The sequence below is a fragment of the Arabidopsis thaliana genome (assembly GCF_000001735.4).
Source record: "Arabidopsis thaliana chromosome 1 sequence".
Classification (NCBI taxonomy): domain Eukaryota; kingdom Viridiplantae; phylum Streptophyta; class Magnoliopsida; order Brassicales; family Brassicaceae; genus Arabidopsis; species Arabidopsis thaliana.
In genome coordinates, this window is record NC_003070.9 from 580,615 (window position 1) to 599,240 (window position 18,626).

At 38.8% G+C, this 18,626-nt stretch overlaps 7 protein-coding genes, 1 long non-coding RNA gene and 1 pseudogene across 11 annotated transcripts; 6 read left to right on the forward strand and 3 right to left on the reverse strand.

Moving 5' to 3' along the window:
• Positions 1 to 10: 10 nt before the first annotated feature.
• Positions 11 to 1,696, forward strand: TAF13 (TBP-associated factor 13). Its single transcript, NM_100148.3, has 6 exons — positions 11 to 131; positions 456 to 572; positions 664 to 701; positions 883 to 942; positions 1,030 to 1,104; positions 1,201 to 1,696. Exons 2-6 carry the CDS (start codon positions 470 to 472, stop codon positions 1,303 to 1,305), a joined length of 381 nt encoding a protein of 126 aa, NP_171768.2. The 5' UTR covers positions 11 to 131; positions 456 to 469; the 3' UTR covers positions 1,306 to 1,696.
• Positions 1,697 to 1,749: 53 nt separating this feature from the next.
• Positions 1,750 to 2,371, forward strand: AT1G02681 (annotated as a pseudogene). Its single transcript has one exon.
• Positions 2,372 to 2,856: 485 nt separating this feature from the next.
• On the reverse strand, positions 2,857 to 3,246 carry AT1G04143. The gene has a single exon (NR_138657.1). It is a non-coding gene; the product is annotated as an other RNA (long non-coding RNA).
• Positions 3,247 to 3,519: 273 nt separating this feature from the next.
• IMPA-6 (importin alpha) lies at positions 3,520 to 6,713 on the forward strand. Of its 2 annotated transcripts, none has more exons than NM_100149.4 (10): positions 3,520 to 4,004; positions 4,246 to 4,342; positions 4,439 to 4,530; positions 4,623 to 4,754; positions 4,886 to 5,071; positions 5,165 to 5,328; positions 5,409 to 5,487; positions 5,578 to 5,706; positions 5,825 to 5,952; positions 6,035 to 6,713. In NM_100149.4, exons 1-10 carry the CDS (start codon positions 3,783 to 3,785, stop codon positions 6,420 to 6,422), a joined length of 1,617 nt encoding a protein of 538 aa, NP_171769.1. In that variant the 5' UTR covers positions 3,520 to 3,782; the 3' UTR covers positions 6,423 to 6,713. The 2 variants fall into 2 exon arrangements, with proteins under 2 accessions (NP_171769.1, NP_973743.1); NM_202014.1 differs by having other exon boundaries at positions 3,646 to 4,004; positions 5,162 to 5,328; positions 6,035 to 6,605.
• A 675-nt stretch (positions 6,714 to 7,388) lies between these two features.
• Positions 7,389 to 8,866, forward strand: AT1G02700 (GATA transcription factor-like protein). The gene is made up of 2 exons (NM_100150.3): positions 7,389 to 7,926; positions 8,049 to 8,866. The coding sequence occupies exons 1-2, from the start codon at positions 7,753 to 7,755 to the stop codon at positions 8,616 to 8,618; spliced, it is 744 nt and encodes a 247-aa protein (NP_563661.1). The 5' UTR covers positions 7,389 to 7,752; the 3' UTR covers positions 8,619 to 8,866.
• A 103-nt stretch (positions 8,867 to 8,969) lies between these two features.
• On the forward strand, positions 8,970 to 9,792 carry AT1G02705 (uncharacterized protein; the record flags this gene model as incomplete). The annotated part of the gene is made up of 2 exons (NM_001331356.1): positions 8,970 to 9,389; positions 9,787 to 9,792. The coding sequence occupies 2 exons, from the start codon at positions 8,970 to 8,972 to the stop codon at positions 9,790 to 9,792; spliced, it is 426 nt and encodes a 141-aa protein (NP_001322819.1).
• On the reverse strand, positions 9,092 to 9,382 carry AT1G02710 (glycine-rich protein; the record flags this gene model as incomplete). The annotated part of the gene is made up of 1 exon (NM_100151.1): positions 9,092 to 9,382. One exon carries the CDS (start codon positions 9,380 to 9,382, stop codon positions 9,092 to 9,094), a length of 291 nt encoding a protein of 96 aa, NP_171771.1.
• Positions 9,793 to 11,067: 1,275 nt separating the features above from the next.
• Positions 11,068 to 13,650, forward strand: GATL5 (galacturonosyltransferase 5). Of its 2 annotated transcripts, NM_100152.3 has the most exons (2): positions 11,068 to 12,615; positions 13,252 to 13,650. In NM_100152.3, exon 1 carries the CDS (start codon positions 11,501 to 11,503, stop codon positions 12,584 to 12,586), a length of 1,086 nt encoding a protein of 361 aa, NP_171772.1. In that variant the 5' UTR covers positions 11,068 to 11,500; the 3' UTR covers positions 12,587 to 12,615; positions 13,252 to 13,650. The 2 variants fall into 2 exon arrangements, with proteins under 2 accessions (NP_171772.1, NP_973744.1); NM_202015.2 differs by having other exon boundaries at positions 11,212 to 13,273.
• Positions 13,651 to 13,887: 237 nt separating this feature from the next.
• On the reverse strand, positions 13,888 to 18,043 carry CSLD5 (cellulose synthase-like D5). Its single transcript, NM_100153.4, has 3 exons — positions 16,907 to 18,043; positions 15,958 to 16,768; positions 13,888 to 15,864 (listed from the first exon to the last, which is right to left on the reverse strand). The coding sequence occupies exons 1-3, from the start codon at positions 17,857 to 17,859 to the stop codon at positions 14,083 to 14,085; spliced, it is 3,546 nt and encodes a 1,181-aa protein (NP_171773.1). The 5' UTR covers positions 17,860 to 18,043; the 3' UTR covers positions 13,888 to 14,082.
• Between the last annotated feature and the right edge of the window lie 583 nt (positions 18,044 to 18,626).

Genomic DNA, 18,626 nt, shown 5'->3' on the forward strand with positions numbered 1-18,626 from the left:
TATGTAATGCAATGTGCTTCTTCTACGAGAGAGAGAGAGATCAGTGAACAAGTCCCCGTTTCTTCGTTCTCATCATCTTCATCGCCGATTTTGCAACGACCACCTCTGCTACTCCCGTCGATCAATCTACGGTGAGCTCTCTGCTCTCACTATTCCCTTTTCAATTTTCATTCCTTTTCCATGACGACAAATATTTGGATAAAGAACCTTATTCGATTTAACTCCGTTGGTTGTTGTACTGTACCGGAATACAACTTTCCGGTAGCTCTCTGGTTTTGATTGCGGTAGAAATCTAGAATATAGGCTCGGAATTTCATTTTCTAGTTGAGATTACACTGTTTTTTCTTTTTTGAAAATTTTCACCTAGGGTTAGTATTTGACTCAATTGGATTTTGTCGGTAGAGGAATTTCACTTATTTTTCTATTATTTTGCTCTCCTGGATTTTGATTATCAGAAGAAGAAGAAGAGATGAGTAACACACCAGCAGCGGCGGCGTCATCATCGTCTAAATCGAAAGCTGCGGGAACTTCTCAGCCACAGGAAAAGCGCAAAACTCTCTTTCAAAAAGAATGTAAAGTCTTTAGTTAAAACCAGATTTTTGTATTCTTCATTTTGTGATTCTTCTGGTAACAATGGTTTTGGTGCTTTTGTTGATTTTTCAGTGCAGCATATGATGTATGGATTTGGCGACGAGCAAAACGTAAGCCGCTATCCTCTTCATTACTATTTTGTTGCCATATGAACCGTATTTGTAGATATAGTTTCATTCCAATACAAGTAACGAATTAGGTAGAGAATCTTTGCTTTAAAGGGTTCTTGGTCGTGTAACATCTTTTAGTGTTTTACCACCTGAAACTGATCCAAAACTCCTCTGTATTTAGCCTCTTCCAGAGTCTGTGGCGCTTGTAGAAGACATTGTTGTGGAATACGTCACAGATTTGGTAGTGAGCTTTTTCTTTTTGTGAATGATTCATGTTTTACATTACAAGCGGAGAGATATTAGCTAACAAGTGATGTTTCAATGGCAGACACATAAAGCTCAAGAAATTGGTTCAAAGCGAGGAAGACTTCTAGTTGATGATTTCTTGTATCTTATCCGCAAGGTAAAAATTCTTTTTAAAAAGTACACAATCGATGATTGAGATGGTTTATGGTTTTGTATTCTATATCCGAAACTTTGGCGTCTTTGATTTATGCAGGATTTGCCAAAACTGAACCGCTGTAGAGAACTGTTGGCGATGCAGGAAGAGCTGAAACAAGCACGCAAAGCTTTTGATGTCGACGAAAAGGAACTCGTTGATTGATCTTGCTTTTCCTCAACGGGAGGAACAAATGCTAGGTAAGAGGAACCTCATGGATGCCGGACTAGGGACAGCGTTTTAGGTTGTAATCAGAATTCGAAGCACAGTAGCAAAAAAAAAGTGTGTTGACTTAAAAAAGGTGAAAAAAAATCTTGCACAAGGCCGACTCATATTAAATGTAGGCCCATTAGAAGAAAGCCCATTATCTAGCATCCCGTATATATCTACGGACGACCTTTAATTTTTCTTGAGTCAGGAATTTCGAAACCCTAAAAATTTAGAATAACCACCCGATTTTTGTTTCTTTCATTAAATTAATTACCGCAATAATTATAAAATTAGTCATCATTATAAGACTTTTGTTTTTCTCTAAATTTTTCGTCATCTTTCTGATATTTTGATTCATTATTTTACCATGGAAACAATAAATAAGAATGGTGATCAATTACCAACTAAAGAAAATCATTGTGATCAATTAGAGATAGAGCAAATAAACAACACGAGCATGAAGAAGAAAAAGTCATCACGTGGGATGCACATGTTCTCCGTCGTCATGTTCATGCTTCGTCGCCGCCGGGGAGAAAACCCTTCAACACCAGGTTCTGGCGGCGAGTCGTTAAGTCCGTACGTAAACTCCGTTTCGAAATTACGATAATGCCATCGTCAACTTTTACTAACACAATTGTTCTCCCTCCGGCTCCTCCTCCTCTGCCAGCGACAGAAATGGGAGGAGACGATGGTGATAATGATAATGAAGATGATGATGATTCCGAGGGTCGTTTATCAGAGACTATGGAGGTTTTCACGGCGGCTTCATCTTCATCATCATCAGGAATCTCGGGATATGGATCAGCCATGTCCTTATATGATGATGATATTGATGAGGAAGAAGATGAATGTTATAGTGATGTGGAAGGAGGAGACGATATGATTGATGAGAAAGCTGAGGTTCTATGCAATAATGAAGATGCAAAATCAGGTTTACACTGATCGTTGCAAAGCCAAAGGGATATATAGTGATGCATTAATGATCTTATTAATTATGGTTCGTATCATCTATCAAGTTTACGTCATCATCATTCAGGTTTTAATTTCTTGGTCATTTTTGGTTTTTGTATTATAATTTAATTTAATTCCTTTTAACTTTTTCTTCATTTTTGTTTCTGTAATTAGTGAGTGTATTTGAATTCATTAATGAGAAAATAGGAGAATGAAGTATATCTACTAAATTCTATTTGTGTTTGTGGGGAATGTTAAATTTGGTTTGCAGATTAAAGATCTCGTTAAATATTTTATGTTCAATGTTTTCAATCGGAAATTGGTCATATTAATAGCACATTTGACCAATTCATTGAATCGAGTTCTTTTCGAAAATTGAAGACTTTGATAATACCAACCGTTTATATTATGCATGGACATATGCGTAAGTGAAAAATCATACTGAGCGATGGTAACAATTACACAGTTGATTCCATTTCGTGAAAAACTCATAGAAACAACGGTGACAAATGAAGTTTCCATAGCCAAGAATTGGATCCTCGCCATACGATTAACCTACCGAGATGAACCAACGGTGATCATCTCTCTAAACTCCAAGACCAATCCTCAAGATGATGCAAAAATCTCGACTCTTCAACTATGCATCAAAACCAAATGCCTCATACTCCAACTACTTCATATGAAACAAAATACCAATCTCGGCGAATGCCTTAGTGATCTATTTCGTGATGAGAGGTTTGTTTTTGTAGGAATAGGTATTGCTAAAACTGTCGCTAAGCTCGGTGGGCTAGTTAGAGTAGTGGTTAAGAAAGTTGACGTTCGTGATCTGGTAAAGGTAAATTTTCCATTTAGTTATGGTGAGAGGTCAAGGGTTAGCTTGAAGGGTATGGCTTGTGAGTTGTTGGGATTTGGTTCGTGGAAACCGAAGAGGGAGATTTGTCCGAGAGACTTGGCTAATGAAGTTCTTGATGTAGAGGTGGTTAAGTTCTTGTCCGTTGATGCTTATGTTTGTCATGAAATAGCGTTTAAGATGCTTAAATACCAGGCCCAATTTATTGTAATCAGATTCATAAAACATTACTTTACTGAGCAAACGTTGGGCCGATATTGGGCTAATTTATATAATAAAGCCTCTTTATTAAAGTCAAAAGACAGGTCAGCATTAGTAATCACTATATTACTAAAATCGCGCTATACCTTTTGTAGACGTTGCGATTTCAAATTCAAAAGTTGTGGCAATATCGTGATTAATACTAAAGCCTAAGCCCAATATCGTCTTTTACCCGTAGCCTCCTCGAATCCCGACGTCACGTTGTATAAATTATATCGCATCACTCCAAAACCCTGATTCTCCTGCTCCTTCGTCTTCTTCATCTTCCTCTGAGAAATCAAAAACTCGATCGATCAATTCGTTGTTCGTCTACATCGATTCCTTCAGAACCTAGTGATCCTCTGTTTTGGTTGATTCGATTAAGCTAACCATGTCTTACAAACCAAGCGCGAAGACTGAGGTTCGCCGGAACAGGTATAAAGTATCTGTGGACGCCGATGAAGGTCGCCGGAGACGGGAGGATAACATGGTGGAGATCCGGAAGAACAAGAGAGAGGAGAACTTGCAGAAGAAGCGGCGTGAAGGTTTTAATCCTTCCATGGCGTCACAGCCAGGGCAGGATTTCTCCTCGTCTCTCCCTACGGAAACGAGAGTACGTTCTTCGTGTTCTATATCTAATTGATTGTGTTTCTCTCGTTTATGTTTGGTACCGAATTTAGATTGAGAACTAGTTAGGGTATCTCGGTGAATTAGAATGAAATTGAAAGCTTCTGATCTAGTTACCTAGATAAATAATTGGATCAGGAGTACTGAATTTTGGGGTTTACTGAACCCTAATTTCAGAATCTGCATTGCTTGAGGTTAGATAATAAGTTGCCCTGATTCAATTGCAGTTGGAGAATATACAACAGATGATTGCTGGAGTAATGTCAGAGGATAGAGACTTACAATTGGAGGCGACGGCTAGCTTCAGGAGATTGCTTTCAATTGGTACGTGATTTATAAATCTCTTAACATGGCGTTTAGGGTTTGATTGTTTTGTGGGTTTTAGTTTTTGCTTATTGTGGTTGGTTGAATTTTTTGTAGAGCGAAATCCTCCAATCAATGAAGTTGTTCAATCTGGTGTTGTTCCTCACATTGTGCAATTTCTTTCCAGGGATGACTTCACTCAACTTCAGGTGAGCTTGCCTTTCTTATATCTAAGTGTAGCTTGGTGCTTTGATTCATATGCTGATGGCTTTTGCTGTTTGCTTTGCTTGTATAACTATAGTTTGAGGCAGCTTGGGCGCTTACCAATATCGCTTCAGGGACATCTGAGAACACTAGGGTCATTATTGATAGTGGTGCTGTCCCTTTATTCGTCAAACTTCTTAGTTCTGCAAGTGAGGAAGTTCGAGAACAGGTATCAATTTAGATTCAATATCAATTTTCTTTCTATTGTTCTGGCAAAGAAACTCTTAGATCAAATTGCTGATGACTCGATTCCGACTGTTTTAACATCCTGATTTCTATGTTTTTTTCCCCTGATTATAGGCTGTATGGGCATTGGGAAACGTTGCTGGTGACTCGCCAAAATGTCGTGATCATGTCCTAAGTTGTGAGGCTATGATGTCTCTTCTGGCTCAATTCCATGAGCATTCAAAGCTCTCCATGCTGAGGAATGCTACATGGACATTATCAAATTTCTGCAGAGGGAAGCCGCAGCCTGCATTTGAACAGGTTTCCTTGCATATAAGATATATAAACCAATTTGAAGTGTTTTTTCTCAACTGTTTATTAATATGAGAATGTGTCATTGCATTTGTTGAGCAGACAAAAGCAGCTTTACCAGCTCTTGAGCGCCTTCTGCATTCAACCGACGAAGAAGTTCTCACAGATGCATCCTGGGCTCTCTCATATCTCTCTGATGGTACAAACGAGAAAATACAAACTGTTATCGACGCTGGTGTCATCCCTCGCCTTGTTCAGCTCTTGGCGTAAGTAATTTTCTTTTAGCTACCAATTCTATATCATTCACATATATCTTGACCTGATCTCGTTATCTGTGTCTTCTTAGTCATCCATCGCCCTCAGTTCTGATTCCAGCTCTCCGTACAATTGGTAACATTGTAACCGGAGATGATATTCAGACTCAGGTAGTCTATTATCCGTAACTGTCTGCCTTTTATATCTCCTATAGTTTTGATGTTTACTTAAGTAAATCATCTCTGTTTTCTCCATAACAGGCGGTTATTAGCAGTCAAGCGCTTCCTGGTCTGTTAAACCTTTTGAAGAACACATACAAGAAGAGTATCAAGAAGGAAGCTTGCTGGACTATCTCTAACATTACAGCTGGGAACACAAGTCAAATTCAAGTGAGTTATATACATTATTAACAAATAACAATGTTCAAAAACCAATATCTTTTCTTATAATTTAAAACCAGAAGTCGTATATACATTTGGATTTAACATCGATAAATTTGTTGTGCAGGAAGTGTTTCAGGCAGGCATTATTCGGCCTCTGATTAACCTGCTTGAGATCGGTGAATTCGAAATTAAGAAAGAAGCTGTTTGGGCAATCTCTAATGCAACTTCTGGTGGCAATCATGACCAAATCAAGTACAACAAATCTCATTGTTTCTGTCTCTTTTTAGTTTTTTTTTCAGTGATTCTTGTTATAGAACCTCTTATATCCTTGCAGGTTTCTCGTGAGCCAAGGCTGCATCAGACCCCTGTGTGATCTCCTACCGTGTCCCGATCCAAGGGTTGTCACAGTGACTTTGGAAGGTCTAGAAAACATTCTCAAAGTAGGTGAAGCCGAGAAGAATCTAGGCAACACAGGAAACGATAATCTGTACGCGCAGATGATTGAAGACGCAGATGGTTTGGACAAGATTGAGAATCTTCAGAGTCACGATAATAATGAGATTTATGAGAAAGCAGTCAAAATCCTGGAGTCGTATTGGGCTGCAGATGACGAGGAGGAAGATATTGGCGGTGTGGATGCTCCTGAGAATGTTCAGTCTTCCGGTTTCCAATTCGGAAACCAAAGTGGTAATGCTCCTACGGGTGGATTCAACTTTGGTTGAAGGTTTCTGTAGTATTCTCTCAGTTGCTTGAACTTAAGAACAAAGGTCGCTCGTTGTCTTTTCTAAAAACAGTTTAGGTTTTTTTTTCTCTTTTTTGGGTCATGTTTTGAGTGAATTTTGTATTTTTAGAAGTTTGGATATTTTGTTCTCTCGCGTTTAAGGCGGAAATTAAAGTGTTTCACTATCTGCTCTGCTATGTGCTTTTTAAGCTCTCCTGCTAAAAACAATTATGAAATAAATGCGATAAAAATGACTTCTTAAAGCTTCAAAATTTATGCAGAATCAACATCTACATGTCTTATTTACGCAAAAATCAGTTTAATGTTAATGCGTGACAAAATAAGAAGGAAAATAGACAATCAAAGTCGCGAATTAAATTGCAAATATTTAGTTAGGTAATGCGTTATAATGCAATTTTAATACGATCACAATAACTATATACTATTTATTTTTTAATGATCAATTTATTTTTTAAAGTTAGTATACATAAAAGTTTGCAAATTGTATTTATCTATAAAATATTTTTATTTTATAGTTTATAATTGTTATTAAGTAACGTCCTGCCAAACTCGTCCCGCCAACTCGTCCCATAAAAAAAACATTTATTTTATTAATGTTAATCTTATTTCTGATATGTTTATGAATTATTGTCTAATTATTTTGTAATTTTGTAGTAATTATATGCTATCAAATATCTCTGCAGTTTGATGATTATAACTGAATTGTTATAGTCATGGAGAAAAGCAATATCAAAAATGATAATTTTGTAGTAATTAAATGATATTAATATTTTGGAAGGTTTATTTTAGTAACTAATCGTGTAGTTAATGTGGAGAGATTTAGAGAAGATTGTTAAATATTAAATATTTAATTTAAAGATTTTTTTTTAATGATCAAAAACAAACAATAAAATTTAATGGCAGCCATTGTAAATAAATCTCAATTCTATTAATTTATTTTGCAAAATAATCGTAAAAATGTATATATAGATTAATCCGTGACAAATAATAAATAGTCTGTTTTTATGTTTTTGACAGCAAAATCTTATTTGAGGCTCTGTTGAATTTTATTTACCAAGAAGGTAATGCAATTAGCATATTTTTCTTTCTAAAGAAAAGAAAATAATAAAAATTAAGACAGACAAATCTGGAGACACCGATCGAGCAGCTTCTAACTTTTTCTAGTCATTCTAAATCCGCCACGTCATTAACAACGAGGCATGCCATCAACACGTGTCGACACGAGTCTCTCTAAAAATGGCTACTACAAAGTACAAACTTTCTTTAATCAGCGAGGAAACGCAGAAAACAAAAATTGTGTAGAAAGCTAGATGATGATGCAATCCCGATTATTAGCGTTTGCTTCAGCGGCGCGTTCACGTGTTCGACCAATCGCTCAAAGGCGTTTAGCGTTTGGATCATCCACGTCTGGTCGCACAGCTGATCCAGAGATCCATGCCGGTAACGATGGAGCCGATCCAGCTATCTATCCGAGAGACCCTGAAGTAATAATTGTTTCTTTTCTCTTGTTTTCAATTTTAGACCATGTTGAAAATAAAGAAAAATGTTCTAAAATACACAAAGAAATCAACTTTGTTTAAGTTTTTGGTGATTGCTTGTGTTTCAGGGTATGGATGATGTTGCAAACCCTAAAACGGCGGCGGAAGAAATCGTAGACGATACTCCCCGACCGAGTTTAGAAGAGCAACCGCTTGTACCGCCGAAATCTCCACGCGCCACTGCGCACAAGCTAGAGAGTACTCCCGTTGGTCACCCGTCAGAACCTCATTTCCAACAGAAACGAAAAAACTCCACCGCTTCTCCGCCGTCGCTTGATTCCGTGAGCTGTGCTGGTTTAGACGGTTCACCATGGCCGAGAGACGAAGGAGAAGTGGAAGAGCAAAGGCGAAGAGAAGATGAAACAGAGAGTGACCAAGAGTTTTACAAACACCACAAAGCTTCTCCGTTATCGGAGATTGAATTCGCCGATACTCGGAAACCTATTACGCAAGCTACCGATGGAACTGCCTACCCAGCCGGGAAAGATGTGATCGGATGGTTACCGGAGCAGCTAGACACGGCGGAAGAATCTTTGATGAAAGCAACAATGATATTCAAACGCAACGCAGAACGTGGCGATCCTGAAACGTTTCCTCATTCTAGAATCTTAAGAGAAATGAGAGGCGAGTGGTTTTAAACTAAAGACCACAATAAAATGTTAAGAAGTGTCTGAATAAACTTTTGTCAATTAGCTTCATTGAGACATTTTGGTTCCTTACGAAAGTGAACAAAGCCTCTTTATGTCCCAAATCTCTAGAAACCCTAAAATCAAAAGAATTTGTTCGTACATTATGGATTACAGTTATGGTATGGTCCAAAAAAGGGTTTTGTTCTTGAATCAAAGCTGTAAAATTTAAATGGTATCAGATTCCAAAGTTATTGCTTTTGAAGGTTCTTAAAAAAGTCAAGTTCTTTAAAAACCATAGACTTTCTTCTTCATTCTTGAACCATTTGATAGATGGCAAATTTTTCTCTCTTCCTCTTAAAAATGGAGTTGTTTCTCTGTTTCGTCACTCTGTTTTTACTATCACAATCTGTTGTTGCATTGAGTATAACAGAGAAACAAGAGATTGAATGTGCAATGTGTTTAGAGTGTGAGAATCCATGTGATCAGCCACCTCCTCCGTCGCCTTCCCCTCCGCCTCCTCCGCCACCACTAGAACTCCTTTGTCCTCCACCGCTACCACCGCCTCCACCCCCCTTAGAGATTTTCTGTCCGCCACCGCCTTCTCCACCACCTCCTTCTCCTCCTCCTCCTTCACCACCACCACCATGTAACCACTGCCCCTTGCCGCTTCCACCGCCGTTGCCGCCGGCTTGCAATGAATGTGTTCCGAATAAGCCGAGACCACCGATCATTATCACAGCCGCAGAAGCTTCCCCGACGATTTCTGCTTCCATCAGTTTAGTTATTGCTCTCGTCTTTCTAGTGTCCTCTCTGTTTCAATAATGTTGTAGCGATTGATCTTCAGCTATTTGTTGTCTCTCCGTTATTATTCTTACATTCATAAAGAAATTCAATTTCTGGTTCTAGGAAATTATATATGTTTACTCTTCTGTAACCCATTGATCTCTCCTTCAGTAGCAAGGTCTCTAGTATTTATCAGAATGATATAAAACAATAGTGAGATTATAAAAGTAAACCTTTTAGTTTTCAGTTTTGCTTTATCTCTACGATTTGATTATCTTAACGAATAAATCATGTGTATAAACGAGTTTTTCTCAATATATGGAGCAAGTAGGATACTCAAATAGCTATAGTTGTGCCATTACTTTGATTTTTACTGTCTTAATCGTATTTTAAGTGCTAATTACTTTGGTTTGACAAACTATAACAAAAATCGCAAATATCCAAGAAAATCGAAATTTAATTGGTAGTTACTTTGATTTGACAAACTATATTAACCACGATGAAGACAGTTGTGCGAACTTGTAACCCGGTGATCAATGAGATATGAGGTATATTGTAGTGATTGATTATTTATGAACTTCTTGAAATCAATGACAACTATCTGATAATGTAAATCATGTTCAACGTTCTTAATCTAAGTTTTATTAAGTAACATGAAAAATCGTATGTATGTTAGGAAATTAAGATCCAAAAGTCAGTTTTTAACTACTAAAATATTTCTAACCATGCATTTTTACAAAAAAATTTAAATAAAAGGTATTGATTTTTTAATTAATGGTAATGGACTTGAGATAGACACATGACGGATGATTAATGACGGTTATTAAGTGCTGGAAAGTAATCGATAAACCGAAAAAAAAAAAAAAGTAAAAGAAGAAAGTGACAAAAAAGCTTCTGTTCATGGTTCATATGGTACGTGTTAGATTCTTGAAGCAGAACAATAAGTAAATAATGAAGATTCGATTTGGTCAAGTGTGAGACTGTGCAGTCTTAACGACGCCGTATTTAAATGGTCTATGATCTCGCGGGACCTCATTTCCAAGACAAGAATCGTCATTAACTCATTACCGTTCAGTAATCACTTTAATAATTGTTTGCTGATTAGAGAGAGCCTAATTTATCGTGATTTAAAAAGAGCTTAAAAGTTCTTACTTTTAACGCTAAGATTTGTTTAATCATAATGTTGCTCTCTCTAATCAGCAAACACTCGAGTTTGGTAGCTAACGGTAGTTATAGAAAGCATTATTCGACCCCCCAAAAGTAATAATATTATATTTAATCAGCAAAAAGAAGATATGTTTAATACTATTATATAGGGTATCATGTTAGATCATTTATCGGGCACGAAATGTGGTCGGTGTTTGGTTAGGTTGGGTCGACGTTTCGGTGAAGCTTCTTCTATATTATCATCCATTTTCGTTATTATATACTCACTATCCTAAAATTTAAACTGCTTAAACATGCGCCATAAAAAGTAATCTAAACGTGGTTATCTTTTTTAGAGCACAATACCTAACCAAGTTTTTTTATGTAAGTGACATCTAATAGGAATTCGAATGTAAATACACATTGTACAAAATCTTATGTAAGACTGATAAGTAACAGAAAATAACTTGAAATAGAATCATCACCAGCCTCAAATGACGACAATGAAATTTGCTCTTCACAATACATAAATTGATCATCTTTACTTTCACGTATCAACTTTTGCTTAAATAATCCACATTTAATTATCAAAAAATATATATTTAAAACACACTTTAAAATAATTATATTCAACTACTATAAATACAAATGTTACACTCCCCTCTCTCTCTCACTTTTATCTGTAGATTTTTTTGCAGTAAAAAAAAGAAAAAACAGAAACATTTTTAACTATTTATCTCTTCTTCTTCATCTCCTTCGTCCTTGAAGCTTAAACTAGCGCACTCCAGTAAAAGCAGAGGAGAAGAGAAGAGAGACGGCGCAGAGTAGCATTGACATGCGAAATGTGCCTCTCAGAATTCTTATCCTACGCCTGTTTCAATTTCTTCTCCACCATGAAAGTTTTCTGATTGCTCTTTCCTCAGAAATTTTGAAGCTTCGTAGTTTCTTCTGCATTCCTCGCAATGCATTGGATTACGAGATTCTCTGCTTTCTTCTCCGCCGCATTAGCCATGATTCTCCTTTCTCCTTCGCTCCAATCCTTTTCTCCGGCGGCAGCTATCCGATCATCTCACCCCTACGCCGACGAATTCAAACCCCAACAAAACTCCGATTACTCCTCCTTCAGAGAATCTCCAATGTTCCGTAACGCCGAACAATGCAGATCTTCCGGCGAAGATTCCGGCGTCTGTAACCCTAATCTCGTCCACGTAGCCATCACTCTCGACATCGATTACCTCCGTGGCTCAATCGCAGCCGTCAATTCGATCCTCCAGCACTCAATGTGCCCTCAAAGCGTCTTCTTCCACTTCCTCGTCTCCTCCGAGTCTCAAAACCTAGAATCTCTGATTCGTTCTACTTTCCCCAAATTGACGAATCTCAAAATTTACTATTTTGCCCCTGAGACCGTACAGTCTTTGATTTCATCTTCCGTGAGACAAGCCCTAGAGCAACCGTTGAATTACGCCAGAAATTACTTGGCGGATCTGCTCGAGCCTTGCGTTAAGCGAGTCATCTACTTGGATTCGGATCTCGTCGTCGTCGATGATATCGTCAAGCTTTGGAAAACGGGTTTAGGCCAGAGAACAATCGGAGCTCCGGAGTATTGTCACGCGAATTTCACGAAATACTTCACCGGAGGTTTTTGGTCAGATAAGAGGTTTAACGGGACGTTCAAAGGGAGGAACCCTTGTTACTTCAATACTGGTGTAATGGTGATTGATTTGAAGAAGTGGAGACAATTTAGGTTCACGAAACGAATTGAGAAATGGATGGAGATTCAGAAGATAGAGAGGATTTATGAGCTTGGTTCTCTTCCTCCGTTTCTTCTGGTATTTGCTGGTCATGTAGCTCCGATTTCACATCGGTGGAATCAACATGGGCTTGGTGGTGATAATGTTAGAGGTAGTTGCCGTGATTTGCATTCTGGTCCTGTGAGTTTGCTTCACTGGTCAGGTAGTGGTAAGCCATGGTTAAGACTCGATTCCAAGCTTCCATGTCCTTTAGACACATTGTGGGCACCTTATGATTTGTATAAACACTCCCATTGATGCCAATTTCGAGTTCGACATATTCATGGGTAAACTCTCTATACAAAAACTCTGTTCAATTGCAATGTCATGTTTGTGTTTGTTTGTTCATCAATAAAGGTGCAATAGGAATCTTCATTCTTTGTGTTCGTGGTGGGGTTGCCTTTTTTACTCTTTTAAGCAGATGTGAAGTTTTTACCATTTCTGGGTATGGCTTTTTTTTGGCACTCATAACATTACATAAACAAAAAAGATAGAAGCTTTATGATTTCCTTTATAGTTAAATACTCCATTGTTGGCCAATTGGTGGAGATTGTAATAGTGGGGGGATTGGGTTAGTGGTAGGGCATATTTCTTGGTCCGTACTGGACCTGATGCATTGTGGAACACCACTGATTCAGTGATTGTTTAACCTTTTCTTATGTAGTTTCTTAGTGCATTTAGCTTATAAAGGCAAAAGGGTTTCAGAGAATTTGCACGTATGATTGTAGTTGGGTTACTCTAAAAGGATCTCGAATCTTTACCTTGTTTCTGCATTGAGAAACAGCTATGCATAAGATACTTGTTGGTTATCATCAGCTTTTGTGGGAACCAAAACGGTTTTTGAACTTTTTCTTGCATATTCATTTGACTAATTGCATTGTTCAGAATCACAATCTCATCTTAAGTTTGTTTGTTTCAACCAGTCATGGGGACTAAACCGAAGATAGCAGAGTTGCAATGGTGGTTTTCAACTGGAAACAACTATGTTGAAGATTGAGTAAACCCTGCCGGAACAGAGTGCTATAGTAGTGTTGCTTCGGACAGTTCAACCAGACCGTAGACACAATTTAGAAGAGTGAACTTCGTTTTAAGTGTTGTACCGGCGGTTAAATATGTTCTTGTGGGAAGAAAAAAAATAAAAATATAGTTAGGTCATTCACACATAGCTCAGGTTAAAGCGTTTTTGTTGTTTATGATTGGTCCTATAAGTAATTTTGTGCAGACTCTAGTCCTTACTTTGGTTCTCAAAAGTCTTTAGAAATCTATGGTTAAAGATTTTACCTTATAATTCTCCAATTTCATGTGTATGATGTCTTCTTACACTATCTCTGACTAAAACCAAACAGCATACTTGTGTGATTACATAAACTCAGTTACAGATCAACCGGAACCAAACACAAACACTCTAAATAAGATGCAAGACTTATATACTAATGTCAAAGAAGACAGTGTTGTGGTTTGAATAATGAGATCATATGAGGACTAAACCGAAGTTGCTTGCTTCTATAATAGTGGCCCATTAGTTGTTTGTTTTGACTTTTGACCACCCATGAGGACTTAACCGAAGATATACCGACTGTGTAAATAATTCTATCCTCGTCAAGACTTGAACCATTAATTAACAACAAAGTAAGAAATTGAGACTTTACTTTGAAAAATCGTAATTATAATATCTGATTACAAACATGAAGGCTGAAGCCTAGAAAGAAGAACTTTCATGCCTTGTACCACGAAAGAAAAAAAACTCTTAAGAATCAAGGGAATTGAAACTGCATATAGTCCTGTTTCCCTGAAGGAGGGTTAATATAAACCCAAAGCAACGACACAATAATCGACAACAAACCTGACCACACAAACACTATGGTCGGAACTCTGCCTCTTCTTCCCATCAATCCTTTAGCAAACGGATACAGATGACAAAGCACCCAAAAGCTGAAGAACACTCCTCCAACAAGCTTACTCCACTGTGGAAACGGACTGTACAGAGTCCTCGCTAGCCCCACCGCAATTGCAATCATATTCACCATCATGATAGTTAATGGAGGAACCATCAAAAAGCTCCATTTCACAACATACAGATCCGCAAACTCATCGTCTCCATCTTCTGGTGCAGATGACTTGGAAGTCAAGGTAAATGAGATATCAACTCCTGCAATTACCTTAAGAAGACCCTGAAGAACAGCTGCAGGGTGTGCGCTTGTACCTCCTATGACCCAGAACTGCTCGTTTCTCCACCATTCATGGAGAGTTATGCCTGACCATTTGATCTCAAGGAGTGATAGCATACAGAGCGTGAGTGTTATCGAGAGGAGATAGATCAAGAACGTTATGTCGAGTGATTGGACTATGAATTGACCCGAGAAGAGCGAAATCGCAGGGAGAATGCAGTAGACGATGAGGAATAGCGATGTGAATGGATACATTCCAACGTTGAAGTAAGCCACTCTCTGCAAAAACTTCATCCTTCTGGTTGCAAAAATTGCATTGTTCCTTGAGAAGAAGATCTCAACAGATCCTGTTGCCCATCTCAGAACCTGGTGAAGTCTATCCGTTAGATTGATCGGAGCTGTTCCACGGAAAGCGTCTCTTTTTGTCACGCAGTAGATTGATCTCCATCCTCTGTTGTGCATTCGATATCCCGTGACTACATCTTCAGTCACTGATCCATAGATCCATCCAACTCTTTTACCCCATTCAGTTTTGTCCTCATAGAAGCAAGATATCACACTGATTGCTTCAGCTACAGTGGCTGCATCAAGTGGTTCACGTGGGACAGCAAGTGAGCCAGCTGGTCTACTGTTCTTGCCTTTGCCTTGCAAGTCTTGTATGAGTCTCCCTTGGTATTCAGCAACTGGGATTGAAGCAACGAAAGAGTTTGAGTTACCAAATCTCTTTGGGAGAAGCAGAGATTCAATATCTCCATCATCATTCTCTTCTTCGTTGTATTCTCCATTTATAGGCAAAGAAACTTCATCGTCTTTCTTCATCATGGCTTTTGGTCTCCTCAGCGATATCTTGACTTTTCTTCTTCCAAGCCAGCCATGATGTTCAGTTGCTCTTGGCGGGCTAAATCCATAAAGAGCTGTTCTCCGAAAGATGCAGCCAGTTCCCACATACATTGGACCTTGAAGTCCATCCAAAGCTCTCATACTAACATCAAAGAAGACAGTGTTGTGGTTTGCATAACGATCATTTGGGTCAATACCTTCAAACCTCTGAGGGAACTGAACATAGCAGATTCTATCGCCACCACGATCAAGCATGAAGCACATTCCTTCTCTCAAAGCCATAGAGTTGTAGATGTAGTGGTCACAATCAAGATTGAGGATGAATGGGCCATTAGACATAATTGCGCTGGTTCTAACCAAAGCATTCATGGCTCCTGCTTTCTTGTTGTGGTCATAACCCGGACGCTTCTCTCTCGACACATAGACCAGCATTGGTAGCCTGATGTCAACGTCTGTTGTATCAATTAAGTTCTCAGCATCTGCTTCAGCTCCATAAACTGGTTCTGCATTTGGAGGAGCCAACATTGCCTGCAGCAACACACAAAATATTAGAACTCTCTTTTCAATACAAACCTGAAATTAGTTAGACAATTAGCAAACAATTTTGACAAAAGAAGTTACCTGAATGATTCCAGCATGATCTCCTCGAGAGTTATCGGTTTCTCCAGAGGACCAAGTCCCTGGCCAGTGAGAACCATCTGACATCCAAGTGGCCTTTGGAACTATAACAGTTTCTTGTGGATTGTTTCCCATCATCATTTCCATCTGTTTCTTCTTAGCCCTTAGCTCTTCGTGCACGTTATAAGCATCAGACCTTCTCCTTATCGCTTCAGGCAATGAGTTGATTCTGACCTTAAACTCATCATATTCTCTCTTCACTCTCCTCCTTTCCCTCACAAAATCCAGCCTGACTTTGTTCTTGAGAAAGTTACGCTTCTGTCCAAAGTAGGCCTCAGGGTTCCTTGGCTCTATATTGTGTTTCCTGCAAAATGGCACCCATGTACTTGCAAAGCTAGCTGTTTGAGCCAAGGCTTCAAATGTTAGCAAAGCTCCTCCATCGTCTGACAAGTAGCAAGCAAGTTTCTCCACAGGGTAATCAACAGCAAGGATCGAGAGAATGGTGTTGGCTGTGACCAGAGGTGGTTCTTTCTCAGGGTCTGCAGTTGAGACAAACACATCGATACCCGGAAGATCAGATCTTCCTTTGGGGTTCCTGAGGTTTGGAGACTCAAAGCGTTCTTTAAGAACACCTAAATCAGTTAATCTGTTAACCGGACAGAGTTTTGGAAGCTGATCCAAAAGCCAAGACAAGGCAAACCAAAGCTCACAGGTCGTTGACATTCCCCACAACCACATTGCTTCTCGGTTTGGGTGGCGAACCCTCCATGTCAGGAACAAACCAAGAGCCACCAGACGCAGTGCAATGAGTAATCTGTTTCGTCACACACAAGAAAAAACAAAACACATTAGCACATTCACGACATAGTAAATCTATTCCATGATCCTAATTCAGTAAGCCTCTAAGAAAAACATACTAAATCAAGAAACAGCTAAAGCAAAAGTTCTTTACCTGTAAGGACTGATAATTGCAGCAGAGACACTGACTTTCCTAGTAAGAGGCCTCTTGCTTCTCTCCCCAAACTCAGGTGGCGTTTCATACCCGTTTCCACCACCACCCGACCCGATTCCATACCCATCTTTAGGCCAAACAGCGTTCCCATACCCATAAGTACCTTTAGTCTCAAACAACCACCGAGTATGATCAAAATCTCCAGCTTGATTCTGCGCTTTAAACGACTTCACAACCGAAAGCCTCTTGTCAAGCTTTGATTCACCCATCTGAGGAAGTGGTTTCGCCTCATCTTCTTCGTCTTCTTCCTCAGTCTCTGGATCATCGTTGATATCCCTATAAGGCTCTTTGCAACCAGGACAATTGCCTCCACCACTTGTGATACAATCAAAGTAACAATCTCTACAGATTCGGAAACCACACTCACATCTCCCGTGAACAACTTTCTCATCACAACCTTTTAACCAGCAGATCTGACCTGACTTCTTCTCCGGATCAGCTCTATCCATAGAACAATCGATCACATGACCACGTGTCACCGATTTAAACCCACCGGTGAAAATCGTCCCAGAGAGGAAACTTTTTTGATTCGAATTCCCTTTTAGCATCTCGTCTTCTTCACTCTCCTGTGAAGCGAACACCGTCTGATGATCCGGCGTAGGTGGGATATGAACAGTATAGCTCAGAACGCACTCTGAATTAGTCGTCTCCGCCGTTAGATCTTCCACAGACATAGAACAGTATCTTCCTTCATCACCGTTAGATCTCCGATTCCCGCTGCTAATGGAAGTGCGACGCGTGGCTCTTGAGCTTAGAGGAGAGTTTTGGTTGGTGATGACGGAGGCGCGTGGGATAGGACTCGTCAATCCTAAGCTTCTGTCGCCGGATCCTTTACATGGTGTCACCGTTATAGTCACCGGAGATGGTGACTGAGAAGCTGCTGATTTCACCATCTTTGGTTCACAATTAGCAGTGAACCACAAAAATCACGAGAGAAAAAAATCAAAGATTTAGAAGGAAAAGAGTAGTTCTCAAACTTGAAAATCAGAAACTCAGAAGAAGAGAGATTTTGAATCTAAGGAAGAAGAAGAAGAAGCTGAAGCAGCTAGTACGAAGCAGAAGAGCATTATAATTTTCGAAATTCAGAGAGAGAGAGATATAGAGATTATAAAGGAGAAAGGTATTGCTATAAACGGTCGATAGATCTAAACCGTTCATTTTATTCACGTTGCTTCATGTGAGATCGGACGGTGATTATCGAATCCAAACGGTAAGTTTGAAAAGATTACGTGGGACCAGGTCGATCTATAAAGAAGAAAAGTCAAATAAACGGAAAATAATAAAAGAGAAAGAGTGTGTGTATCTCTCTCCCTTTCCGTAACGGTCAAATAAATTTATATTGGAGAAGCTGTTTAAAAATAGTAATATGCTTTTTTCTCATCCCATGTGGTTTGATAATTTTGAACTCATTGGTATACAATTTTTGCATATTATCATCAAATGATGTATAGAGTAGCTGATAAAAATATTATTTGCTCATCATCCCATGGGGTTTGATGATTTTGAACTCATTGTCGTTGGTATACATTTGAATAGTATTATTTTGATATACTACTCGAGTAGATCATTATTCCTTCTGATGCACTGGTAATTTTATATACTAATCTGCCCATTAAACATATAGTTCTGTACTCATAAAACTCAAAAGATTTTGAACACA